This window comes from Alosa pseudoharengus, unplaced genomic scaffold, assembly GCF_046254945.1.
Source record: "Alosa pseudoharengus isolate Yale_2024_CS ecotype anadromous, Long Island Sound unplaced genomic scaffold, YU_APseudo_1.1 YU_APseudo_1.1_scf_12, whole genome shotgun sequence".
Lineage (NCBI taxonomy): Eukaryota > Metazoa > Chordata > Actinopteri > Clupeiformes > Clupeidae > Alosa > Alosa pseudoharengus.
This window is the reverse complement of record NW_027468587.1, coordinates 15,269,619-15,295,073: the sequence shown is the minus strand read 5'-3', so window position 1 is coordinate 15,295,073 and position 25,455 is coordinate 15,269,619. Positions and strand designations below refer to the sequence as shown.

The 25,455-nt window shown below is 39.7% G+C and overlaps 1 protein-coding gene across 1 annotated transcript in view; it reads right to left on the bottom strand.

Annotated features, from left to right (window-relative positions):
• LOC143119015 (collagen alpha-1(VI) chain-like) overlaps window positions 1-25,237 on the bottom strand; it is a 36,013-nt gene extending 10,776 nt beyond the window's left edge. Inside the window, exons 1-23 of the mRNA XM_076280222.1 lie at window positions 25,053-25,237; window positions 24,694-24,806; window positions 20,697-20,826; window positions 17,529-17,735; window positions 15,409-15,565; window positions 14,952-15,065; window positions 14,723-14,743; window positions 14,056-14,076; window positions 13,661-13,705; window positions 11,512-11,565; window positions 11,104-11,148; window positions 10,873-10,899; window positions 10,187-10,213; window positions 10,016-10,060; window positions 7,922-7,975; window positions 6,892-6,954; window positions 6,470-6,532; window positions 6,293-6,346; window positions 5,052-5,087; window positions 3,526-3,588; window positions 2,210-2,272; window positions 1,791-1,853; window positions 299-361 (exon numbers count right to left, since the gene is read on the bottom strand). Coding sequence (XP_076136337.1) covers window positions 299-361; window positions 1,791-1,853; window positions 2,210-2,272; window positions 3,526-3,588; window positions 5,052-5,087; window positions 6,293-6,346; window positions 6,470-6,532; window positions 6,892-6,954; window positions 7,922-7,975; window positions 10,016-10,060; window positions 10,187-10,213; window positions 10,873-10,899; window positions 11,104-11,148; window positions 11,512-11,565; window positions 13,661-13,705; window positions 14,056-14,076; window positions 14,723-14,743; window positions 14,952-15,065; window positions 15,409-15,565; window positions 17,529-17,735; window positions 20,697-20,826; window positions 24,694-24,778 — 1,500 coding nt within the window. The 5' untranslated portion in view covers window positions 24,779-24,806; window positions 25,053-25,237. The remainder of the gene's footprint in view (window positions 1-298; window positions 362-1,790; window positions 1,854-2,209; window positions 2,273-3,525; window positions 3,589-5,051; window positions 5,088-6,292; window positions 6,347-6,469; window positions 6,533-6,891; window positions 6,955-7,921; window positions 7,976-10,015; window positions 10,061-10,186; window positions 10,214-10,872; window positions 10,900-11,103; window positions 11,149-11,511; window positions 11,566-13,660; window positions 13,706-14,055; window positions 14,077-14,722; window positions 14,744-14,951; window positions 15,066-15,408; window positions 15,566-17,528; window positions 17,736-20,696; window positions 20,827-24,693; window positions 24,807-25,052) is intronic.
• Window positions 25,238-25,455: the final 218 nt, after the last annotated feature.

Below are 25,455 nucleotides of genomic sequence, written 5' to 3'. Positions count from 1 at the left end.
CTTAACTGGGTGCTGAATCCCTCATACATAATGATAATGTATAATGTAAGCAAGGACAGCACTCTCAGTTATCTTTCAAACTTTTAATCGGCAACATCCTTGTTGGTGATTAAAAGTTTGAAAGAGAACTGAGAGTGCTGTCCTTGCTTACCGGTACATTATATATTAAGGAACCTTCCATTAAGGGAGTGACATAATCATCTGTAAAAATATACACACACACAAAAAATGTACCAGTACATTTTTACAGGTTTCTTTTTTTTTGGGACAGAGTCAGGGCCAGGCTGTGGTGACTCACCCTCTCTCCTGTTGAGCCACGTTCTCCAGGGGGCCCAGGCAGGCCTCTGGTGCCCTTCACCCCCTAGGACACAATGCAGACACAGAAAGACATATTTACCTTTAGCAGATGTTTTTCTGCAAAGCCAAGTTACCATAATGGGAGAGTTCCATTTGGTATTTCCAATGCTTCCTGTGAATTCAAAACTTTACATGGCTAGAACTCCCGCAGAGGGCCCGTTCACACTGGAAACGATAACTATAACTCTAACAGCTATATTACTTTAGCTCAGGAAACGATAACTATAACTCTAACAACTATATTACTTTAGCTCAGGAAACGATAACTATAACTCTAACAACTATATTACTTTAGCTCAGGAAACGATAACTATAACTCTAACAACTATATTACTTTAGCTCAGGAAACGATAACTATAACTCTAACAACTATATTACTTTAGCTCAGGAAATGATAACTATAACTCTAACAACTATATTACTTTAGCTCAGGAGGACAGAAACATCCATATCATACACTATAACAATAATAATGTGCAGAACTAGATGTATCGCATGCCGCACAGTGCCGCATGAACTATCTGAGGAAAATAAATCATGCCTCTCAACTCATCTCTATCTCCTACCCTTGCTACTCCTTGTAAACCACAAGTCTTACATGCTCTTCCCTTGGTTCTTTGATTTTTTAAACTAAATGTATTGCTTATGTACTGTATATATGTACATTTCAGAAAACGTATATGTGTTCTAAACCAACACTCGTCCTCATTTTCTGTTCAAAAGCCACAAACATTTGTGCACTACCTCACTAACACAAATCTGCAACAACAGAGAAAGTATTCTTCGGTAAATAACACAACATCCAAATGAATGTCTTTATTGGCGCTACCAGTCCCGCCACTACCACCACGCGCACCGCACATTATGCATAGAGCACCAAGGAACAGAGGGGGCACCAAAACGTAGCCAATATATAGGACTAGCTTTACTACTATTTACAATGACAATGCAGTTAGAAGGTCCAGTCCAGTTCATAAGATCTGTACCGGTACATTTTACAGTGAGTTCCATAGTTCTACAGCTGCTCCATAGACAGGCTTGGAGCAGCTGTGAAATCAGTTACGAATGCTTTTCTGCATTTTGATGTTCGCTGGAAATTCTCAAGCAGATGTATTAACATTCACTGGAAATTCTCTGGAAAGTAGGATATTCAGTTAAGAACACAGCTCACCAGAAAAACTAAGGCCACACCAGTGGAAATGAAATGGAATGGGACAGCCAAAAATGACCACATTAATACACTCCAAGTGTGTTCATTTCACAATTGTAGTCAGAGACAGTTTGATCACTGACTGGCACTAAGTGTGTGCAGGCGTAGCAACACAAGGCCAGCTTTGCAACAACACATTAAATGGTCTGTGCCACTCAAAACACGGATAAAGTGAGCCAAAACTGAACTGAATAAAAAATAGTTTAACAAGGGGTGTTAATACCTCAGGACCCGTAGGGCCTGGTTCTCCTTTGTAGCCTTTTAGACCAGAAACTCCATTTGCACCCTGCATAACAAACACAGAGACAAACACACACACATACACACACATGCAGGGAGAGTGAGATAGAGAGAGAAACTTCAATGCAAGGCAACAGAAAATTCACAATGTGAAATGTCTGTGTAAACAAGACAAAGCTTCAAAATTTGAAGTTCATAGCATAGTCTTCTGCTGATTTAATTCTGAAACCAGATATGGGTTTCTGGCTGTGTCATATCACATTTTATCTTTTGAGCACACAGCAATTATCCATGTGAAGGACATACACCCAGTCACTGACTCACTAACTCATTCACAAGCGCACACGCACGCACACACATGTGCACACATACAGCCAATACATCACAGACGACATGGCTTACCACTGATCCTACTTCTCCCGATGGGCCCTCGTGTCCCTGGGCTCCTGGAGGCCCTAGGTCACCCTGGAGGGAAAGAGGTGACACTGATATCCCATTCGCACTTCGAGTGAAAAACATTAGGTGTTAAAAACCAAAACACATGGCATTCTTCAACACATTCAAGCCACGTCTGCACAAAAACGACAGTTATATTTTATCTTACCATCTTAACACCTTTAACGACCCGTTTGAAAAAGTTGTAAAAAGTGTAAACAGGGCACGCTATAGTGCATGTGCCAGCCAAGTAGATGTCGCTGTGGTGGTGCAGATGCTTCACGATTCACTATTTTATAGAATATATAACTCTATTTTATACAGTCTATACATTACCTGGGTAAGTGCTAGAGGTTGGGGTGGGCCAACTGACTACTGACAGTTTTCTTTTTCCTTTCACTCACTTTAACTATACATCTGTGATTCAAACAACTGTACGTGTGAGTGAAAGAAAAAAAAGAAAAAAAAACTGGAGTCAGATGACTGCAGTGCCGCCAAAGTGAGATCTCAAAAGTCTTTCATGTATCAAAGCCAAAACTTGGTAAGTGGACTGGTGGATTCATTCGGGTAGGGTACATTTTTGGGTCCATCTTGAAATATGACCGCCATCTTGTATTTTCTAGTGGCCAATCGGACAAATAGTTTTAGTATGCCCTAGAGAACAACTCTGCCAAATTTGGTGCTTACAGTATATCACTATTTGCATTCCACTGAAAAACTGCCCTTAGCCGCCCTACTAAAAGGTTGCGACGGAAGTTAGCCAGCTACGCTTTCTAGAAACACACCCCTGGGTGAGACCAAAGAGATTTTATGAGCAATTTTGGCAACCTTTAATTGGTTGTTCTGAGTAACAAATATCAAATGCAGAGCTTTGTGAATACTTCAAGCTCCATTTTTTTGTTAGATTTCAATTACAATTACAATGAAATTAGCACCATATATTGAAAAAATTATTTTCTTGTATTTGATGTTCACCACCAAGCTGCTAGCTATATATATTCCGCTGCCAGGCTATCACCACAGTGCATGTGTTATGTACAAAGAATTTGAATGAATCATGCTGCTTAATATACGTAGATCCAGATGACTGGGGTGATTTGAATAACAATACCAAAGCGCTCACATAAATTATTGTAGGAGCTGGCATCAAGTACTGGACTCATCTCAGCTGAGAGTACTGGACTCATTTCAGAACATAAGGATTACATCTGCGAGAATGACCAAATGCATTACTGTGCATCAGGTGAACATGTTTGGTGTCATGTCATGTGATGTAGGCCTACCTTCTCGCCTGGTCCGCCCCGGATCCCGGGAGGCCCCCTTAGTCCCTTCTCTCCTTTCCCACCCTACAGAGATTAGGCAAGAGATGCTTTTTACTATCACATATACTATTTTGCTATTCACTATTATATATGTTCACTATTCATGTTCACTAGTGTTACATGCTTCAAATGTAAAGCACTTGAGCTGCATTCTGTGTATGAAAGGTGCTATACAAATAAAGCTTATTATTATTATTATTATTATTATTATTATTATTATTATTATTATTATTACTAGTACTCATACTGGGTGAACTGTGTGCCCGGCCAATAACAGAGCGTCTTCCTCTAACAGAGTTTCAAGACATAACAGCTTTATGACTGCCTGTAATAGTACCAATTATGATCAAATACTCTTAAAATAATCTTTAAAACATCATTTTAAACAGCAGTTTAAACTGTAGTTAAAAACATGTTTGGTCTAAATGCTATTTCTGTTAAATTAGTTTACATTACATTAACAAACCAACCAACCTTAAATAAAATAAGATGATGATGCATAAGTGTTGGGACCCCTAAAGAAAGCTTGTGACAACATTCTACTTCAGATCTTAATTTGTCCACATTGTAAGTCCATCTTATTACTATTTTAGCTAAGATTGGACAGTAGCCTGAGGTATATGTAAAATAAGAGGTTTACTTGCTGTTCTTCACAGAGGCTCACCTAATCATTTAAAGTAGTGTGCTTAAAATAAGTCAATGTAGGCCCATTACATTGAATGGGATGAGGTGTAGTTTACCAGATGATATGATATGTTTGTGTGACGCTGTACAGTGAGTGGGACCTACTGAGACATGTCAGATTGAGTGGACGGAGCTGTAGCAAGGGGAAGGGCCAGAGAAGACCAAGTGATTTACCTTTTTTTTACAATACAAAAACTTTTTTATGAATTCTACAAGGGCTTCAACTGATAAGCATAAAGGAAGTTAAAGGGAAACTTGGCAGGATTTCCCCCTCTGCTGGAGAAATTGTGCATTATGCTATTTCAAACTGTGGAAAAAGGTAACGAAAGCACATGGATTTGTTTACAAGCTAGCAAAACGGTTAGCATAAGTTTGGCAGACAATGTGGATGTTACAAGATAAGAAACACAATTTAAAACTAGTTTCTTGTTTCTCACTTATCTTTTCGGGACGGTAGTCTCAATGTTGCAAGGTTGGTTTTCCGCCTGGGGACGCTAGGGGCAGCGGGAAAAGTCACCATTTTCACCGGAACAGGTCATTTAACCATCCAAATGATTTCTAAACGGGTTTATTATGTTGAAATAGTTGCCAAGTTCCCCTTTAAAAGAGTTAAAACTTTTGCATGTCTTCCTTATTGATCAAATGGCTGTTGATGTTTGTATGTCTGTTTCGCATTTTGTTTGTTTGTAAATGTTGTTTGTACATGTTTGTCATGTTATGCACGCACTATTCTATCATATTGCAAAAAAATTAAATTTGGTGGAATTATTTGCAGTTAGCAATTAGTCTGACATGACCAGTACCTCAGATCCAGAAGGCCCAGGAGCACCAAAATCACCCTGCAAAGAAATTCTGACATTAATATCACCATTACATTTTATGCAGTATATATTTGTGTATATAAGTGATTACACTTCTATAACCATCTTCATATACAAAAAACAACCAAACTACATGCAGTAAAGTTTTCTAAACGTTTGCATTGTATTTAGGCTTAACAGGTACAAATTCAATAGAATTTTAGAGTAAAACAAATAAATAAATAAGAAATACTGGGTAAAACAAATAAACGTATGATATTTCAGTTAAACTCACAGTTACATCATTATGCTACAGATTCTAAACAGCTCCTTTAACACAAAGTGAACCAGCCATGCAATTTGATAGCACTGCATATGCAGTACATGCACATATGACTAATGACACATTGAAAAGCCTTGTAAAACACCACCTGTTGATCTAATCCTCACAAATAAAAGACATATGCAGGGCTTAAAGCGAGGAAAATGTCTTGTTTTCAGAAACGTTCAAAGACATCAAATGTATATTTATTGTAAAATCTTTTAAGCGCACTGTTTCACGCCTATATTCAGGCACTGTTCCTGACAAATGTAAGTACATTGCAAAACATGATGGATATTTAAACCATATACATTGTATTTTTTATGTAAATAAACAAACCTTGAGGATAGTTTGTAAAACATTCTGGATTATAAATGGACAAATACAAGCACTAGCATCATAATAGTGATATTTTATACTTGATTGCACACCAAGCTGTCCCAACAGGAAACGACTCTGGAGTCCAGATGGCTATGGATTAGTAGCATTCTTTGTGGCTTTTTCTAATGTTGCACTCTTTGACATATGAGTGAACAGTCCACAAATCCACAAAAGTTAGAAAATGCTTTGTTGTGGACTCTGTAAGACATGCATGCTTTCCAGTCGTGCTCTACCAGAGGAAGGTAATCTGCTGCTGTTAAAACAGGCTTGTTATGGTTGTTAACTGTTGGCTGGCTTGAGACATGACACTACATAACAAGAACATATTTTCAAATAGTTTCAAATACCTTGCAAAGTTTTGCCATAGTAAAATGTATGTCATGTCTACGTCATTGGCACTGCCTTCAGAATACTGGTTTCTTGTAAGTAATGTACTGTACATCAAAGTAATGTGAGATGTGTGGAAATAATTTTTGAGACAGATTTCTGTGAGGCTTGAAAAAAAAAAAAAAAAAAAAAAACATCAGAAAAGAAAACTTACATCATCACCCCTGTCTCCCTTGTTGCCTCTTGTGCCAGAGGAGCCTGGATCACCCTTAAGCGATGAAATGGTGCAAGAAAAAAAGTTTAGTTTCGGCAGTTCCTCATAATTTACTAGTAATTACTGTATACTGTAATTGGGTGGATGGGAGGGGCTGTGGTGGGGGGGGGGGGTTACCTTTGGTCCACTGGGCCCAGGCACTCCAAGGAGTCCTGGAGATCCAACTGGTCCAGTTTCTCCCTTGACACACATGCTGAGATGAGTTATCAGGCAAGACCAATGAAGTACTGCATCAGGTGAATCACCTCTTGACCAGCTTATAAACACATTTCCATACAATGAAACGTATAAAAAAAAAAACCACAGTATATTATTTAATGTTCAAATTCTTACATGTTTCTCAGGGATTACTTAAAAAGACAAGAGATCTTCATGGAATGCTCTACAAAGAGATCTTCCTGAAACACTCACTATAGTCTTGATACTGCCCTAACTCTAACAATGGGATTATAAGTGTGTTCTACATCTGTTCATAATGGATTCACTGACCTGGAAACCAAAAGTAAAATGTGCAGACAAGATATTTTACAACGCTTTACCTTTTCACCCAGACCTCCAAATGACCCTGGATCTCCTCTTTGTCCAGGAGGACCTGGCTCCCCCTGTAGATACAGTACAGTGTGGACATTGATGGCAACTCTGAACTTTGAGAAGAAATGACCACACAGTTAGTCATGTCTTTTCAAATCTAACTGACCACAGGAATGAGGCTTGGTGAAAAGCAAAAGCAGCCCTCCAACTCCTGGGCAAATTAAGATGTTTAGAGACTAAGTTGTTGAAAAAATGCAATGATATACTTCATGATCTACAGCAGGCGAGCCACTCATGCTATTTATGCTATTTATGCTTGACTGAGAAGGCGCATTGCCAAGTTTGTTTGCAATAAAGTAGTCTAACAGCGGTCGAAGAGTGAGAGAGAGCATATCGCCAAACAAGGCTCTCTCGCCCAAGGCACGACTTTGAACACCCAAAAATGTTTTGGCTCGGACTGCAGCACACTTTGCCAGAGAAACAAACTAATCAGTGGACCATAACTTGACATCCCTGCAGCACTCAGAACTGAACATGGCGCCAGGAGTGATATATTGTACGAACAGCCTTTGGAGCTTTTGGTGTTCATTAAACTTTCATGTCCACGCGTGGAATGGGAGACAGGCCAACACTGAGCTAGAAAAAATGGTGTTACAGCTGTCTATTCTTAAGTGTGTGTGTGTGTATGTGTGTGTGTGTGTGTGTGTGTGTGTGTGTGTGTGTGTGTGTGTGTGCGTGTGTGTGTGTGTGAGAGAGAGAGAGAGAGATAGAGAGAGAAAGTGTATGAGAGAGAGAGAGTGTGTGCGTGTGTGTGTGTGTGTGTGTGTGCATGATAAAGCAGTTATGATAACAAAATGAATGTCTGAGGAAGGGTGCACTGAAGGTTCAGTTGGGATAAACAAGTGGGGGAGTGCATCTGAGAAATCCACCATGATGAATAAGCACAGGAGTGTGTGAGAGACATAGAGAGACAACGTTGGCAGAGAAAGTCTGTGAAACAGATCAAAGCACACACACATAAGGAAGAAAAAAACATACCTCCATGCCATCATCTCCTTTGCAACCTGACAGGCCAACCAGTCCGGGCTCCCCCTATACACATTATATAAAATGTTGTTAGTGTACGGTATTTGTGTGTTTTGTGTGGGCACCTGTGGTGATCATAGACAATTCCACAAAAAAAATGTCCATTATGTTCTTGCACTTGTGAAGTGTCACGGTAATGGCTATTGTCTAATTATCATAAGTGTACTGCTTATTACTATAAGGTATTGTCTACTAGGGTATTGTCTAATTACTATAATATCACCTAGCATGCACAAGAACTCTTGCTTCAAACTTCTGACAAAAAAACTACTTTTTCAATGTAATATCTCTTTCATTTTCTCTAGTAAATGGTTCATCCTGATCTCAATAAATCTGATGCACATTCACTCATTCGTTAATTTATTCATTCCTTTCATTCATTCATTCATTCTTTCTTTCTTTCTTTCTTTCTTTCCATCCTTCTTGGTCCCCTTTCTTCTTTTCCTCCCTTGTCCGGCTGAATTGATTTCATGGCCAGATAGAGCTGCATGACTAACACTAACTCATGTGCATAATGGTGTTTTAAATTCCCAACATCGTCTTCCAGGCAGCGCTGCATGGAAGGCACTAGGATTAGGCAAGGGTTAGGGTTAATGTTAGGGTTAGGTGCCTTGAAGTCGACGGTGGGGGCTTAAAACACCATCAAGCAACTCATGCACTCTTTGAGTAGAGCTTACTTGCTTGACTTTCAAAACTTTTCTACACACGTTGGACACAAAGACTGCTGAGATCCATTTAAAGCGTGATGGGAGTCGCCTTTCATGTCAAAAGGCCATTTGAGGAACTAATCAAGTCATGATTGCTCTAGAAGTAGCCACCAGGTGTTCCTATGGATCAATGTCAACAAAGCTAATTTCAGCCATTCAAGACACGTTTTCTGTAGCTGTTCTGCTTTTAACAGATAAAGGCCATTTGAACTATACAATTCTGCTTTCCTTAAGTGTCTGAGAAAACCATTAAAAATAGGGCACAATGGATAGTGTGCAGATGAGCTTGCAGTGGGATGTCCCTTGTGTTTGGACACAACACAAACAGTAAATCCAAGAGAAAAATGGTACCACATGTCTAATTTGTTCAACTTCTCAGCACATGACTTGTCTGCTCTCCTTGAAAAAACTCACAGGCCTTAGGCCTATAACATGCAGGCGACACATTTGGAAACATTTGGCAACATACACTTCAGAGCAAGAGCAAGCCCCATATGAATTCTAAAGGAACAGCCTTTTTTAATTCAGTGGTGTCTGGTTCTTTGGCCCAAAGCCAACAAAATTTTTACCTTGAGTGGTTATATAAACTCTTCTGGTAGGTTAGAGTATCCACATCAAGGACTAAATACAAAATGGGCGGTACAACATTGTGACTGTTAGTGTCTGGGATACTTCCTCCACATGTTACGCTAGTGTTGGGGGATGGTGGAGTAAGTACAATAAGGGGATGAGGTCTTTACAACTTTCAAATGTTATGGATTTATATCATTTTTGAAGAGATATTATTGCAATACTGGACTGAATCAAGAATGTTTTTTTACTATGAATACACAAGGGAATTTTCCAAACTTGGACGTTTTGTGAAAAATGTCTTGTGAAAACACTGTCATTATTCCAATTACAGCTGGTGATGTCATGTCATTAAATCACATTTCTCCCATCTCCCATTTCTGCTCTGCTCCCTTTGCTGTACATCCCTTTTAGTTAATAAATGATAACTATAAAAACTATAACTATAATCCCCTTTTGTCAATGTTAATAATTCCTCCACTCCCTCTATGCACTGTAATAACCAAACTCATCCTACTGTATGACTAGCTGGGCATCGCACAAGTTGCAGGTGTGTTGTGCATCCATTTACACCTAATGACTGCAAATTTAATGAAAGCACATAAGTATCATGTAAACATATATAATTGATGTAATTACACATGTTTATGAGCACTTCGCCGCAACATTGTCTTGTGTTCCCCATTTATATTCCAGACCTCTTGTTAAATGTGCAGAATGAAGGGCCACATGTGGCTCAGCCATGAAAAAAAAGACACAAGCAACCCACCATCAGTCCGTCTTTTCCATCCACACCATTCTGCCCTTTCTCTCCCTGTAAACGAGTGTTGAAACAAGAAAAACAAACACTGTTACACAAATGGAGAAACGGAGAGACGCTTAAATTAAGTAATTCAAAGTAAATATCCATAGTCATTTTTAAGGGCCAGTTAATACAGACCTTTTGTCCAGATGAGCCTCTTGGGCCCTGTGAGGTAAAAAGAAAAAAAATATTTTGAAAACACTGGAACTGGAAGACTCGGAAAGACACTTGAGAAGGTATGTCTTGTATATATATATCTATGGTATGTTCCCTACTGTATACAACTGAAAGGTCCCATATATACACTACTAAAGTTTGGAGACATTTGGAAATGTCCATTTCACTCTATTATAGACAAAATACTAGCTGAGATCAGTTGCATTGTTTTTTAATCAAGGCAGCAGTTTTTTAGATTACATTATGTGCTTACATAACTGCAAAAGGGTAACATCTACATTGCAGCATTATCAGCAACCATTCATCCAATGCTGCAAAGGCACATTATGTTTACTACTGTAATCTGATATAATTTTAAAAGGCTAACTGAGAAAACAGTGGAGAACCCTTTTGCAATTATGTAAGAACATAATGTAATCTGAAAACTGCTGCCCTGAGTAAAAAAACAATGCAAATGATCTCAGCTGGTATTCTGTCTATAATGGAGTGGAATGGAAATTTCTTGTCTCCAAACTTTTGACTGGTAGTGTATATCTATGGTATGTCCCGTATATCTATGGTATGTCCCCTGTATATGGTATGTCCCCTACTGTATACAGCTGATATTACATATTACAGGTTAGCACAATCAGCAATCAGAAACTTACTCTATCGCCAGCCGGTCCACTGTCACCCTAAAGATAAGAGACGAGAGACAGAGGTTAGAGATCATGAGATTAGAGGTCATGAGGTTAGAGGTTATGAGATCAGAGGGAACACATGGCTAATATAGGGACTTAGTAGAGAATAGGGACTTAGTAGAAACATTTTGATGTCTGGGGAAGTTACAGTGACAATGTAGATGTATACAAACATGTTCAATAAACTAAAATGGAGACCTTCTCTCCTCTGTGTCCTGGGGGTCCCTGGTCACCTGCTGAACCCTAGAAGGGGATCACAGGAAAACAATTAGTAAAAACAAAACAAGTAGTTTGCTAAGATAAGGAAATGCATCAATGCACACAGAGATCAACAAAACATGTAGTTTGCTAAGATATGGGTTACATTTTTTCAAAGGGGATAACATTTTGGTGTCTGCCCAAATGCAAAACCTAAACATTTTATATCCTCTCTGAAAAATGTTATCCCCTTTGAAAAAATGTAACCCATATCTTAGCAAAAAATATTTAATATTGTCAACACATATTCCCCACTACATACTCACCATCAGTGCTCAAGAATATGAAACTTTTCTTGTATGACAACTATATAAATACTTTTAGTCTGTCTGCCAAAACATTGCTGACCTTAGCTCCAAGACTACCAGGCTTCCCTGCAACACCTTGCCTTCCTGGAGTTCCCTGGAAACACAAAAGATTACAAGGACTTTTTTTAATTAAGGATCACTGTGTGTTAATCATCCCAGATGCCCCCTGTTCTCTGTAGCTCTGACAGATCTGTGCACTTAAATGGGCAGAACATCTGGCAGGCATGTTTGAAGTGCACTGACAGACTGTTGGCTCATTAAGCACCATGGCTTGAGAATGAAATATGTGAGGGCAATGATAAACACCCCAGGCACATCCCTCCCGATCTCTAATCTCCTCTTCCAGCTTTTGGTGGTTTAATTGTGATTGCTAGGGGATCCACCCCCATCGTTTTGTTTTTTTTACTTAGAGCGTTGTTTTGTTGATTTCCCTGCAGTGCACAGGGTATAAACTTCCAGCCTACTCGAAATGCCAGTTTTCACTGAAGATAGCGATTCAGTTTTCAGGTCAGTTTTCACTGAAGATACAGCGTAAAGTCTCGTCACATCGGTCCTTTTACTATATCAGGTTCCCTGACATGATAGTGCTATACAATCAAACTCAAGTGGTGCAGGTAATGTCAAAAATGAAAGTTTTATTTCAAACCTGATTTTCTGTGTCACACTAATTTAAATGAGTCAATCAGTTTCCATAAAATATGGCTGATATTTATTTGCTATGCCACAGACTAGCTGGTGTAAAATGGAATGACTCCCTACCCAACATGACTGCAGCAATAGGATGGCACCATCATTTAGGTCATTCCCACCTGTACGTACATACCATTACATTTCATTAAATGTTGCCTGGCTTGTAACTACAATATTTCGTTGGTATTACATTAAAACATATCATAATGTTGTATCAATAATTATTACAGCTGTAGCATGACATATAACAGACAGTAATTGGAGTAGAAATGTACTTGTCATGTATGGGTTTATAGCGAGCTGCCATTGTTTTATTTACATTAGCTGGGTGGTCGCTGGCCATCCACATTTGTTGTCAATAAAATTGTTTACTGCATGTATAGGTTAAGTGGAGGTGATATGCTTGCAAACTTTATGACAGCCATATTATGTGTAACTGTGCAAAACTATGCATGGTACCAATCACACACAAATACACACACACACACACTACAATGACCATACATGGTACAAATCACACACCCACACACTGTGTTGAATGACTGACTTGAATTTCCCCTGGGGATCAATAAAGTATCTATCTATCTATCTATCTATCTATCTATCTAAGACCATGCATGGTACCGATCACACAAACACACACACATGCACAAACAGAGAGAAAGAGAGAGAGAGAGAGAGACATTCTTTTACCCCATAGTAATGCATGAACGCTCAACTACACATACACAGTAAGTGTGCTCATACAAACATCCCCTATACAACATCAGACTAACCCCATGTACCCCCAGGCATTGTGGAGAGGTGAGCCTCATTCCAATGCCCTGAAACATGAGAAGTGAAAAGGGCCCCCTTCTATGTTTACAGAATACATTCAAAGATAGCCAGTGTTTGGACGTCTGTCAAACATGCCCTTAGAGAAACCCCCAAACACCTTCCATCAACTCCCAGCCACACCCTAGTGGCTGTCACTGCTGCCCTAAATACCTCTGGACAGTCAGTGAGACACACAGAGTAACCCACCAGAGAAGGAAGACCACTTTTCTCTTTTGTCTGCTGTGATTGTAATATATGGTTAATTTTGTGGTGTGGTCAACTGTAATGTGTTTAATTTAGTGCTGTCAAAATGAATGTGTTAATCATCATTATTATTTATTTTTTTAAATGTATAATGCTAAAAAATAATGCTAACTGATTGCAGGCGATTGAGACCGATTCACTTTCAGAGGCTGTGGGACGCTCAGTTCAACAGCTATACAATGGTATTAAACAAAACTAGACAACCTAACAGGCCTTTGATATCTGACATGCTAGCAAAAGGGAAAGAATCTAGCCAACAGTTTGGCGAGAGAAAAAACTGGTCATTTTCAAAAAGATAGATACGGTAGATAGATAGATAGATACTTTATTCATTCCGAGGGAAATCTATCTATCGATCTATCTATCTATCTGTTGCCTTTCATGGTGCCTTGTGATTGACAGAATAAAGAAGACATTACCACATCTCCTGCCTCTCCAGGTGGCCCGACCGATCCTCTAGGAGCCTGTGAATATGAGCAGATGTCAGTCAGAGCTGACATCACATCACTGCATGCCCAATACAGGCCCTTACAGAAGATATATATTCACCTCTATGACAATTATCACATCACATCGATCACATTCTTAGCTTATTGTAATTACACATACATATAGGTGGAAATCATCAATGAGTTTCATGACATCACTTTTAAAAACATGCTGGGAGCATATTCCAGAGAATGGGCTTGTTAAATTAAGTGTATTTAGTGCCACCTTTTGTGAGTATATAATAAAAACAGTAGATTAACTAATGACTGGTGTATGAGGGGTGAAAGGCACACTGTTAGAGAGCATGTCACACACTTGCACCCACCTTGCATTCATATGAACAGCACTGAAACAGAATTAAAAAGAAAAAAATCAAGGGTGATGTAATATAATTGTGCATAGCAATGTTTGAATGTTGGCCAGAGCTTGGCCTTTATATTTGGCATTTCACAGCAACACAGCATAACCATTTAAGCCCAGAGTTTCAGAGTGTTTCTCAGACAGTTAACTACAGTGTTTCCCAACCTGTTTTCTCTCATGGCACACTATTTAATATGAGAGGCACATTACCATGTTTATAAAGCATAGGAATCCCCCTAATAAGTTTGTTGCTGTTTATTGCCCCCGCTGCAAAAACACTGGTAATTTAAAAGCAGGGGTGGATCAAGTTCATGGCCAGGCATCCTTAGGTATTATTACAGTTTTTTCAATGCCTTTCAGCTATACAGCAGGACATACCGGACAACTTTGTACTGCTTCTGAATGCAGCTAAGCTATTTGGTATCAAGAAAGGTGGTTGAATATTAAATAAAGTTTGGTTTACAAGAAATTTCATGAAAAGTGATTACAATAGCCTACAATTTTGGGCAAATTGTTAATTATAATTCCCCCCTAACCCTCAGTCCACAGTCCTAACGACACACCAGTGTGCTGCAGTAAGTCTATGATAATGTTGTTTGTCTGGGTAAATCTGTCAGTGCTTTATGACTCACCAATGTTTCCGAGTCCTTGTACTGTGAAGTTAGATGAGAGTCAGACAGACAGACAGCAAGCGGGGAGAGATGGAGGGGAAAAGGAATGAAAGGCATGAGAGGAAGAGACAAAGCAGAACTTCACAAACTTAACAGACACAGATTTGATCAAGAGAATGGTTTTGTTTAGACAGAAATGGCCCTTCGAGTCTGGCACTTTAAAAGAGATTTGGTCAGCGTCCTCACTCACAATGGTGGAGACAATGGTGTTGATGGTGTTCCTCACCACCTCAGGGTTGTTGCTTGTGGCAGACAGGTTGTAACGGTACCTGTCTTCAGTTGCTATGGCACTTAGACGATTGTCCTGAATTAGAATTATATAGAGAATGAAATGACTTATCATCAAATTATCAATCATCAAAACCTGAAGGCACAATGAAGGCAGAAAAGCATTAAACCATATCTCAGAGATGTGGCATTTGTACTTGACTGTGTGCCAGAGAGATTTGCATTTAATAAGTACAAGGGCTGACAAATGTCTGATCAAATATTTTATATTTGGAAAGTGCATATACTTGCTGTGACTTGATTGCACCCGATTCAGAAGAAAAAACACCTAGGGCTAACCTAACCACAGCAATTCAAGACATGCAGCTTATCTCACACACACAACACAGAAAACAACTCTTTCTTGGACTCCTCATTACCAAGTGATCGGGGGTGATGGCAACCCCGAAGATCTTGATTTCCATGCCTCGGGCCTCAGAAACAGCATAGCTGATCCCCCCGCACGGCTCCTTGTAACCATCAAAAGGGTGGCCGTCTGTTACAACAACCATGTATTTGTTCCCATGGACAGGCGAGCTAAACAAATTCATGCAAAATTAGGTACTGTTACACTGTAATGACAAAACAATCTTGCAGATTTTGAGTCAAGGAGGGTTAATTGTGGAATGCCATATAGTTCAGTTTAGTGGAGCATGTTCCAACAACAATATGCAGCTTGGGTGGATATTGTATAACCATCTTTAACTTGGCTAATGTTTTACACTTGGAAAAAAACGCTTTTGCTTTTTTATTTCACTTTCATGTCCACTGTAGGATTCCACTGTGCTCCATTGTGTTTATCCTGAGATATTTAAGCAGATAAATATTTGCCTGAAGAATAAATACATCTTCCTGTGCAAAGCCTAATGGTTGTATAAAGTAAAATCCGTGATCTCATTTGAATTTGCTCTGCAGATCTGTCTAGCAATTCACAGCCATTTCCAAAATCACAGAAAACCCAAGAACCAATCAAAACCACTTATCCAGCTTCCAGCTTATCCTGCTTCCAATGGCTGCGCTGTTGGCATGGATTTGTCTCTTCTTTGGAATTGAGCAAACAACTGTATTAAACCTTTGTTTACAAGAAAGATGTGTTTGCCGTACTTAAGAAATTCTCACGATTTACGACTTAGGATTCAGTTTTCAAGTTTGATGTACCAATTTCAGTTTCATTTCACTGCTGGTTCTGCCTCTTGGAAATAGTACTGTAAGTGAACCAAGCCATTCCCAAACCAATTCTCTTTTGTGAGTCCGTCTGGTGATCGCCAGACTAAATGTGTCCCAGTCCAGCTCCAAGACTGGAGCTCTTTACTCCTGGAGTAAAGCCCTCCCGGGGCCCGTCGCTACCCCCGCCCTGCCTCCTTTTTTTTTAGAACTTTAGAATGTTAGAGCACTGAGAGTGAAGCGTCACTTTGACGATCTATCGGAAGATGAGCGCTTAACCGATGCAGAGAGATACTTCAAAGTGCAGGTATTTAATGCAACTCTGGACATCATAATCAGTCAGCTCTCCCAAAGATTTGCAAGTATGCGGGAAACTTGTCATGTGTTTGAGTCTTTACCTCCTATGACCCTTCAACTCGCAGGTGATTGCACCGACATTCCCAACACAACTCCTCTCATTCAGGTCTTGCTTTAAAGCAGAGATTTCACAGAAGTCATCTATTTTTCAACTTCCCAAAATGCTGGTGGTAGATTATGACAGTGTAACATCCACATTCGGGGAAGTGTGTACTCATGTTGTTTCTGACAATGCCTGTGACTGTGGCAACAGCTAAACGATCTTTTTCCAAACTCAAATTTATTAAGACCTATACCTAAGGAGCAGCATGGGGCAGGAGAGGCTCCGTGGGTTAGCTATCCTGTCCATTGAAAATACGAGAGCCAGAGCATTAAATATTGGGAACATCGTTGACGATTTTGCACAACGAAAGGCTCGTAAGATGGCTTTCTTCTAATGGCCTAATTCACGCATATTGGGGATTGTATGCATATGAATGATTTTATTTGGTTAAATAAGTTAGGTTACATTAAGTTTTGTTTCTGCGCAGTGCGAGTTTATAAGCAAGCAATTTACGCTTGCAGTTTCAGCAGAGGGTTGAAGAGGCGCATTGAGTGTTCCCATAATTCCATGCGAGTTGATGTTAATGCAGTAATATTAGATTACCCTGGCCTGCAGGCTGTTAATAAAATTATTTTTTAATGTTTTCACATGTAATGGATATGTAGTCGTGTGTTTCTTATTTGAAATTGTAATCTGTAACTACTAAACTACTTCGGTGCCTCAGGCCCTTTGCATAAACAATTGAAGTCACCCTTAATGTGTATTGCATGTATCAGAGCTAATTCATCCTGGGCCAAAGTTCGTCGATATGGGGCCCGCGTAGCGCTCTCGCACCTGGGCCTACTATTGGCTTGTTACGCCACTGTCGTTACTGGTACATGAAACTACGGCATATTACAGTGTCACTACAGCAGTCCAACCTATTGGTTGTCTTACCCGGTCATGAGTTGGCCCGTGGCAACTGAAATGGCACAGTCAGTGTGCGTGCCCTTGCCAATGTAGCGGATGTCCTGAATGGCTTTCTTCAGCTTGGGTTTGCCACCAGCCTCATGGACGCTAATGAGCTCACTCATTATCTTCACCTCATCACTGTAGTGTAGGATGCCTACACTCCAAGTCATGTTGCGGTCGCAGCGGTAGTACCTTTTGGTGGTAATGAGAAAGACAGACAGTGTGTGTGTGTGCGTGTGTGTGTGTTTATGTGTGTGTATGTGTGTGTGTGTGTGTGTGTGTGTGTGCGTGTGTGTGTGTTTATGTGTGTGTATGTGTGTGTGTGTGTGTGTGTGTGTGTGTGTGTGTGCATGTGTGTTCATCAAGTTCAATTAAGTGTCGTTATCATCATAAATCAAACCACAGCTAACTGCAGCACTACAAAATGTATTGCTTCTTTTATGTTCCTGTTTATCCTGTCATAGCATAAGGGCACAGTAAAACATCCATATGTAAATTAGTAGTTCTAAATCTAAGTCTAGGACATGTGTTAATTAGGTAAATATAGGGTTAAATGTACACATTAATGAAAATACCATTACCAGAATAGCTCTCGGAAACCACATTCCTAAAGTGTAAGTGTTGAAAGAAATGTGTGCTTTATTTAGCCTGAAGACATAAAAAAAGAGCAATTTGTCAATATGTCTCTTCAGAACAGACAAAGGGATGACACTTTGAAGACAGTGTGAGATAGGATTCTTGCTAGAGATTCTGGAATGTGCTTTTCTGCCTCTGAGGACATTTCTGAGGAAGTGATTTCAGTACCATGAAAGGCACAGTCATCCATCCTTGCATACATTCACTCAGCTTGTTCAAACATGTGGCAGAATTTGCCTTAACATGCATCCAATCATACAAAGAGATGGGAGGGGGATAGCAAACAGAATATGAGAGAAAGTTTCAGGTCTGGGGAGTGAGAATTGTATCCTGTTTCAGTATGTCTAGATACGTGTTGTCAGATGTAAAGTTGCCACTATTCAGGCATATTATAAACAATCCTCTTTAACACATGTGGATATTGTATAACCATCTTTAATTGGCTAATGTTTTACATTTGGAAAAAAAAAGCTTTTGCTTTTTTATTTCACTTTCATGTCCACTGTAGGATTCCACTGTGCTCCATCCACTGTGTTTATCCTGAGATATTTAAGCAGATAAATATTTGCCCGAAGAAATAAATACATCTTCCTGTGCAAAGCCTAATGGTTGTACAAAGTAATGGGCGAAGCTTTTAAAGTGTTCATAAACCGTTTCTCGAGGTCACCGAGTACTGTTGGTAAGGGGGGAAAAAACCCTGAAAACAATCTTCTACCTAGCTCAAGTTACTGCAGCCAACAGCTAAGCTTACAGGCAGCTACAGTGCAGCACTCTGGGGGCATGAACATGGGGGGTCATGAACATGTTCATGAACAGCACATGAACAGCCAACAGCTAGAGCTGTAAGGCGGCTACAGTGCTACACTTCATGAGCCCCCCTCCCCCCAGTTTTCATTTTTATTCGTACTCAGTGACCTTAAGAAACAGACATACAGTATGTGAAAAATTGCCGGAATTCTCCTTTAACACATTTGATGCCAAAGTGACATTTTACAAGAAATGTTTCTGACTCAGCCTGCAGATAAGGGGGGTAATTGTCCCAAGACCACTGTGGTTCTAAATCCGTCTATGTGGCAACCCAAAACTGCCAAGGGATGTTTCAAGATCTGAGAATCGTTTCTTCAATGTTCCTTTCCACTTCCACTCTCAACAATTTACAGAACTCTATGCCCAACACTCTAGCGCCACCAATGGGTCAAAACTGGACTTGCATTCACGCATGTGACCATTGAAGGGTGCGTCCAATTTTCTCAAATCAGGCACCGTTGGAATCCCTGGAACGACCTGAGTTCAATGACCCAATGAGATTACGTCACTTTCCGCCATATTGGATTTAGTCTGAACTCTGTGAAAAGTTTCAGCGGTCACAAATTTCATCGACCAGAACTTGGCCGCTCTCGGCCGCAGACTGAGCCGCACAAATGATACTTGCGAGATATTTCTATTTCAAAGTTTGTTTGCCTTAGCCTAGAAATCTAGACGCACCCTAGCAGCAGCAAATGTAATTTTCTGCCAGGGTAGTCTAGCAACTCTCCATTGGCTTGCGAGCTGGAAAAATTAAACTTCGATAAGGCCAATCACTTCGTGTATATCTTGATGTGGGTCTGGCTCGTCAGGCTATGTTTGCCTGTGACAGCCAATCAAATATAGTGATGATGCCGCCAAACAGGAAGTGGGCTTACATCTCAGCGACGCTTTGATGTATTAAGTCCAAACTTGGTACAGGGACTTAGTATCTGATTGTGAGGACACAGTAGGAAATTGGCATCATTTGACCTCTATAGGAGGCACTTCAATACAGGAAGTGAGCTCATATCTCAGCAACGCTTTGATGTATGAAGTCCAAACATGGTATAAGGACTTGGTACCGGATTGTGAGGACAAACTAGGAAATTGACATCATTTGGCTTCTATAGGGGGCCCTGCAATACAGGAAGTGGACTCGTATCTCAGCAACGCTTTGATGTACAAAGTCAAAACTTGGTACAGGGACTTGGTACCTGATTGTGATGACGCCCTAGGAAATTGGCATCATTTGTCCTCTACAGGGGTTGCTGCAATACAGGAAGTGAGCTTGAATGTCAGCAACACTTTGATGCACTAAAGCCAAACTTGGTACACAGACTCGGTACTTGATTGTGAAAACATGCCCAGAAATTGCCATAATTTGACCTCTAGGAGCACTGGAATAAAGTAAATTAGCTTATATCTCAGCCATTCTTTGTCCAATTGCCATCAAAGTTGCTGTGAGTGCTTGCTCATGCCATGGCAATGCCATTCCTGCTAGTACTGCTATGCCCCCACATTGCTGCTTGCAGCTGTATTTTTTAGATGCATTTTCAACCTGAGAAACATTTCTTCTCTGTCACTTTCCAAAAGGAAAGTGTGACGATGAAAATGAGCCTCGAAACATTTGTAAGTAAACAAACACACAGGCAGCAACTCAACAACGTACAATTTTAAAAACTTTGACAAATGTTTTTCGAATATCAATACTGGTTCAAAATAATTGCAAACCTCATATTTAGCTGGTCCACAAAGTCAAGTGCAAACTGCTTGATCTTGTCCACAAAGGAGCCGTAAGGCTTCGCCCTTAGGGCCACACTTTCAGACGTGTCCAAGACCATGTAGACATCCACTGCACAATCTAGGGGAACAGATATTTGCAACTTACCAGATGGAATCAGGTATACTTGTGACGTCTTTGATTTACAATCACTGATACATACAGTTTGTAGTATGTATTTTCAGTATTAGCTGACAAAATATGAAATTATACAAGCTGTCTCTTGGTGAGACAAAATAATAACATTTAGGAATGGGACATACAGTATCTGAGTCATGTTTTGGTACCACCTTCAACATGAACATGAATCAAACTAGCAGCTACATAGTTCTATGATCTGGGTTGGAGATCCTGCACAAAAAAAATTAAAATAAGGAAAGTTTTCACAACATGGCTTTAACAGTAACATCACTTTTAAATGTGGCAAATATGCTGTTCTTAGCAATGCCTCAAGGCATCTAGTTTGAGCAATCATGATCAGGCTCCTCTCTAAATGAATGAGAGATTTGTAATGCCACATGGAATGATCAACCATATTATATCAACCATGAATATTGTGAAAAAATCATTTTGTTTCTGTAATTTATTTATGTGAAACGTATATTAATGTACAAGTATATCCATTACACACAGTGAAATAGTGAAATATAGTGACATTTTTCAAGCATTTTTTTCCTGTTTAAATCTTGATGATTATGGCTTATAGCTTATGGAAATAACAAATCCAATATCGCAAAAAAAAAAAAATATAACAGAAATGTCGGTTTCCTGAGCCATTAATGTCTCAGTCTGGTTCAGTACACACAACCAGAATCATGGGAAAGACTGCAGACTTGACTGTTGTTCAGAAAACACTCACTGACACGCTCCAAAAGTAGGGTAGGCCACAGAGGGGCTGGTATGCTGTATCTGTAAAAATAACTTGACCATTGCTCAGAGGTCTAAAGTCCTCTTTTCAGCAGAAGATATATGTTGCATTTCATTTGGAAATCAAAGTGTCAAAATCAAACAACTCACTTGGTTTTTCTGCTCGCCGCCATCTTCAAGGAGTGAGTTGTCCAAAACCTTTCTAAACTATGTGTATACAAACAATGTTCTCAATGCTCGAGTTCATATGTAGAGACACTGATGATGCTTCGATCAAAGTTTCATGTTGTGTCGAGCCTTCTTAGTGTTTTAAAAATAGCGATTTTGACGCGATCATGTATCAAAATAGTAGTGCCCCTACGATTCCTATTCAAAAGGCCATTTGACCCGAAAACGACAACACAGACAAGCTTTAAAGTGGCGCTTCGGACATAATTATGCTTTTAAATGAAAGTTTGACTCGAGTACATTCACAAAAACACCCTAGGATGCATTTTGGCGAAAGTTATGCTTTAAGTGTTTTGACATTACGTCAAAAGTGTTGATGATATGTCATTTGTGGGTGTTTTGTACTAAAAAATGTCCTTTAAATTATATACCACCTTTAAATTAGACATTGCTAGACTTGCACCTTGCCCAGCATACTGGGCCCTTATGTCTGAGACAGATTAATGCAATGAGGTAAAACCACCCCATGATTACAGCTTCAATCTCTTCAAGATGTTTTGACAGAGTTTGCTTCTGTGAACAGTTGTTGTGTCGTAAACAGAAGACATTAGGAGAGGACAGCACAAAGATGAGGACAGGCCTACATTTCAATTCATTAAGTCAAATAAAAATTTGAACTGATAATGATTTAATAAATAAATTAATTTAAACAGTTGTGTCCAAAGTAAGTGATATACAGTACAGTTTGATATTTTGATCAATATCCTATGTGTTTTGGGGGACAGTTGGCGCAAGCATCAGCATCAACCGCATAAGCGTCCAAGTGTCCACAGGAACCCCTGTTTGATTCTGACCGATATACGATATTTCCCGACCCCACCCCCATCTATCTCTCCCTCTCATTTCCTGTCACTCTCTATCCAATCTGACAAAAAAGCCCCCTATAGAGTTACTTGAAAAATATATTGTCTGTGTTTTGAAAACTATGACCTTGGAGGTCATACAGCTTACAACTTGTTACACCCACTGAGTTGTACAGAAACACATGTTACTAATGTCTCTACTAATGCAACACATTTTCAGTTCCTCCCCTTTTTGAATTCCAGCATGAAAGGGAATTCAATAATTCTGCACTGCACACCACTGCCTCAGTGTTCAGCTCCTCCACTACAGTGTAGACCATAGTTCTAGTAATGCCAGACATCCCAACCTGCAAAAAGTCATTTCAGGGAGGTATCACGAAGCCCCCCCCCCCCCCCCCCCCACACACACAAAAAAATAAAATAAATAAAATAATATATATATAAAAAATAAAAAAAACATAAAATAAATAAATAAAATAAATAAATAACAATACTAAAAACAACTTTAGCCTACTTATACTGAAATAGAGATTCATATTTTTGTTCAATAATGTCTAGTCAGTACACCAAATAAGGAAGGCCTATAGATAGTAGCCTAATTGTGAAAATAAAATATGTACATCTTGGTGGTCTTTTCATGTAGCCTTGGCAACTAAGCCATCTAGTATAGGCCTGAATAATATGCACATGAATTGACACTAGTTAAACTCACCTCAACATGTTTTTGCAATCATTTAACCCACCATGGGCAATGCTAACACTGTTACAAACAGTGCAGCATGCAAGATTAGGCCTATCATTATTTTTTACTCTTATAAACAAGGGTACACTTTAAATGGGTCTTACATATTCCTTTTTTGGGGGCACTGACTCTGTCGTGACTCTCCTGTTCCTAGATACACTGAACTGATCAGGATGCTCTCTGTCTTGGATGCGCTCAGACACACGCACCACCACCCCTCTCTCTCTCCCCTGTCGTGTGCGCGCTACACTCAGATGCACACGCGATTTTAGGTCTCCCTCTCGCATGCGCGCTCTTGATCGCTCGCTCTAGATTCCGGGAGATTTTATCTAATTTGCGGGCGTCAGGGAGCCGCTATCAATATGCGGGAGACTCCCGGAACTTCCGGGAGACTTGGGATGTCTGTAATGCACAAAGGCAGGCAGGCACAGTTATGCTTCTTGATGAGGGCACACAACATGACAACCCTGAATAGTGTGAAATAGACATACGTTTTGCTGAGCTATTAGAGATTTAGGCCAAGAGCAGCCAAAGGCTTGAAGAAGGAAATGCCTCCATAGAGCAAAGTGATATCAGCTGGAGAGGCAGCAAGTATAGTGAAACAAACAAGTATGTGGTTTAAACTTCAGAAAGATTTACAGCATTCATCTGTTCTGCATTCTTTGTCATATGGTTATAAGATAAGATATATCTTTATAAAATCATGAATTGGCTGAGAGCTGTGCACAAATTTAGTGCTGAAATTCAATGGAGTAGCATTTTAAGTAAGTGTGGTTCTTCTATTAAAACCTGTCCACATTTTTAGCACAGCCAATGACCACGACAAGAGTGAGGTGCTGATGGCAACTGTTTTGTGAGACAACACTGTATATTCTTCAGTCCAAGGGCCTGTGTTTCTCTATTATTGCTATTGGGGAATGGGTGGTGCTAGCATCTACACACTCTGCGACCAGTCTCTTGGAAGTCTATATTTTATAATCATGAACAGTGCCAAATACGACCATTTACGGCAACAGATCCACATAGCACGATCATTAAAAAGCTGTTACACACAGCTGTGTTCATTATCTCATTATGCTATGATGTTTGTTTGAGGTAATGCCCAGAACATGCCTGTTCGAACAATAATACGAATGTCTGGCAAAAGAACAAAGTCAAAGGATTAGGTGCTGTATGCTATAACCTACATCGTCCATTGTCCTAATTGTAACAGTATCACCAATTACAGTGGAAAATAGTTTAACATACCCCATCGCCCTGACATAAGTCACAGCAAAAAGGAAATATTACTACATTATTGGTTCTTACCATAGAACAGTCCAACATCATTTTGACGAAAGGAACATGCAATGGTCATCCATGACAGTAAAACCGAAATGCCGACAATATTCATGCTGATTTTGGAGATGCAACTTCAACACCTGGAACACAAATGAAATAGAAATAGTCATAAAAAGCGTGGCGTTCGAGCACGCTATTTTTTTAACACTCTTGGTGTCCACTACATGGCCACTTTTCAATTTCTAGTTAGTAGGCTGTGTTTTAATTTCATTTAATTAATTTCACTGTGATAAATATGCATGTTGTTATGGAAGCAGCAGGTCGCATGTAACTGAATGTATCATGGCATGAATTTGTCGTGGCATGCTAAAACAAATTAAACTCACCTTGACTGTAGACTGTAGTACAGGACATCAGCAATCAACAAAACCCATGCAGTTGAAAGGAGGGATATGAAGACAGGCCGAAAACAATACGGATAAGAATATCATCTCATTTTGAATTGATTGAAAACGCGAAACCCTTTCGGACCACGTGATGCACCGCTGAGTTATACCTGACAGGTTTTTACACTGCCGTGAAACGGGGTGTGCACCTGATGCAGGATCCTCCCATATTGTCCTTACAAATACAGACGTGTTTTGGGCATCAGCACTGAGCGTACTCATTTCTATCACCTGCGTGTAAATGGCAAAATGTCCATCAGGCCAAACCAAAGCATAGGATTTCTATGTTTTCACTTTTCAGCTATGAGATCTGATTGAGACGATCCTCAGGCCTTGAATTTGT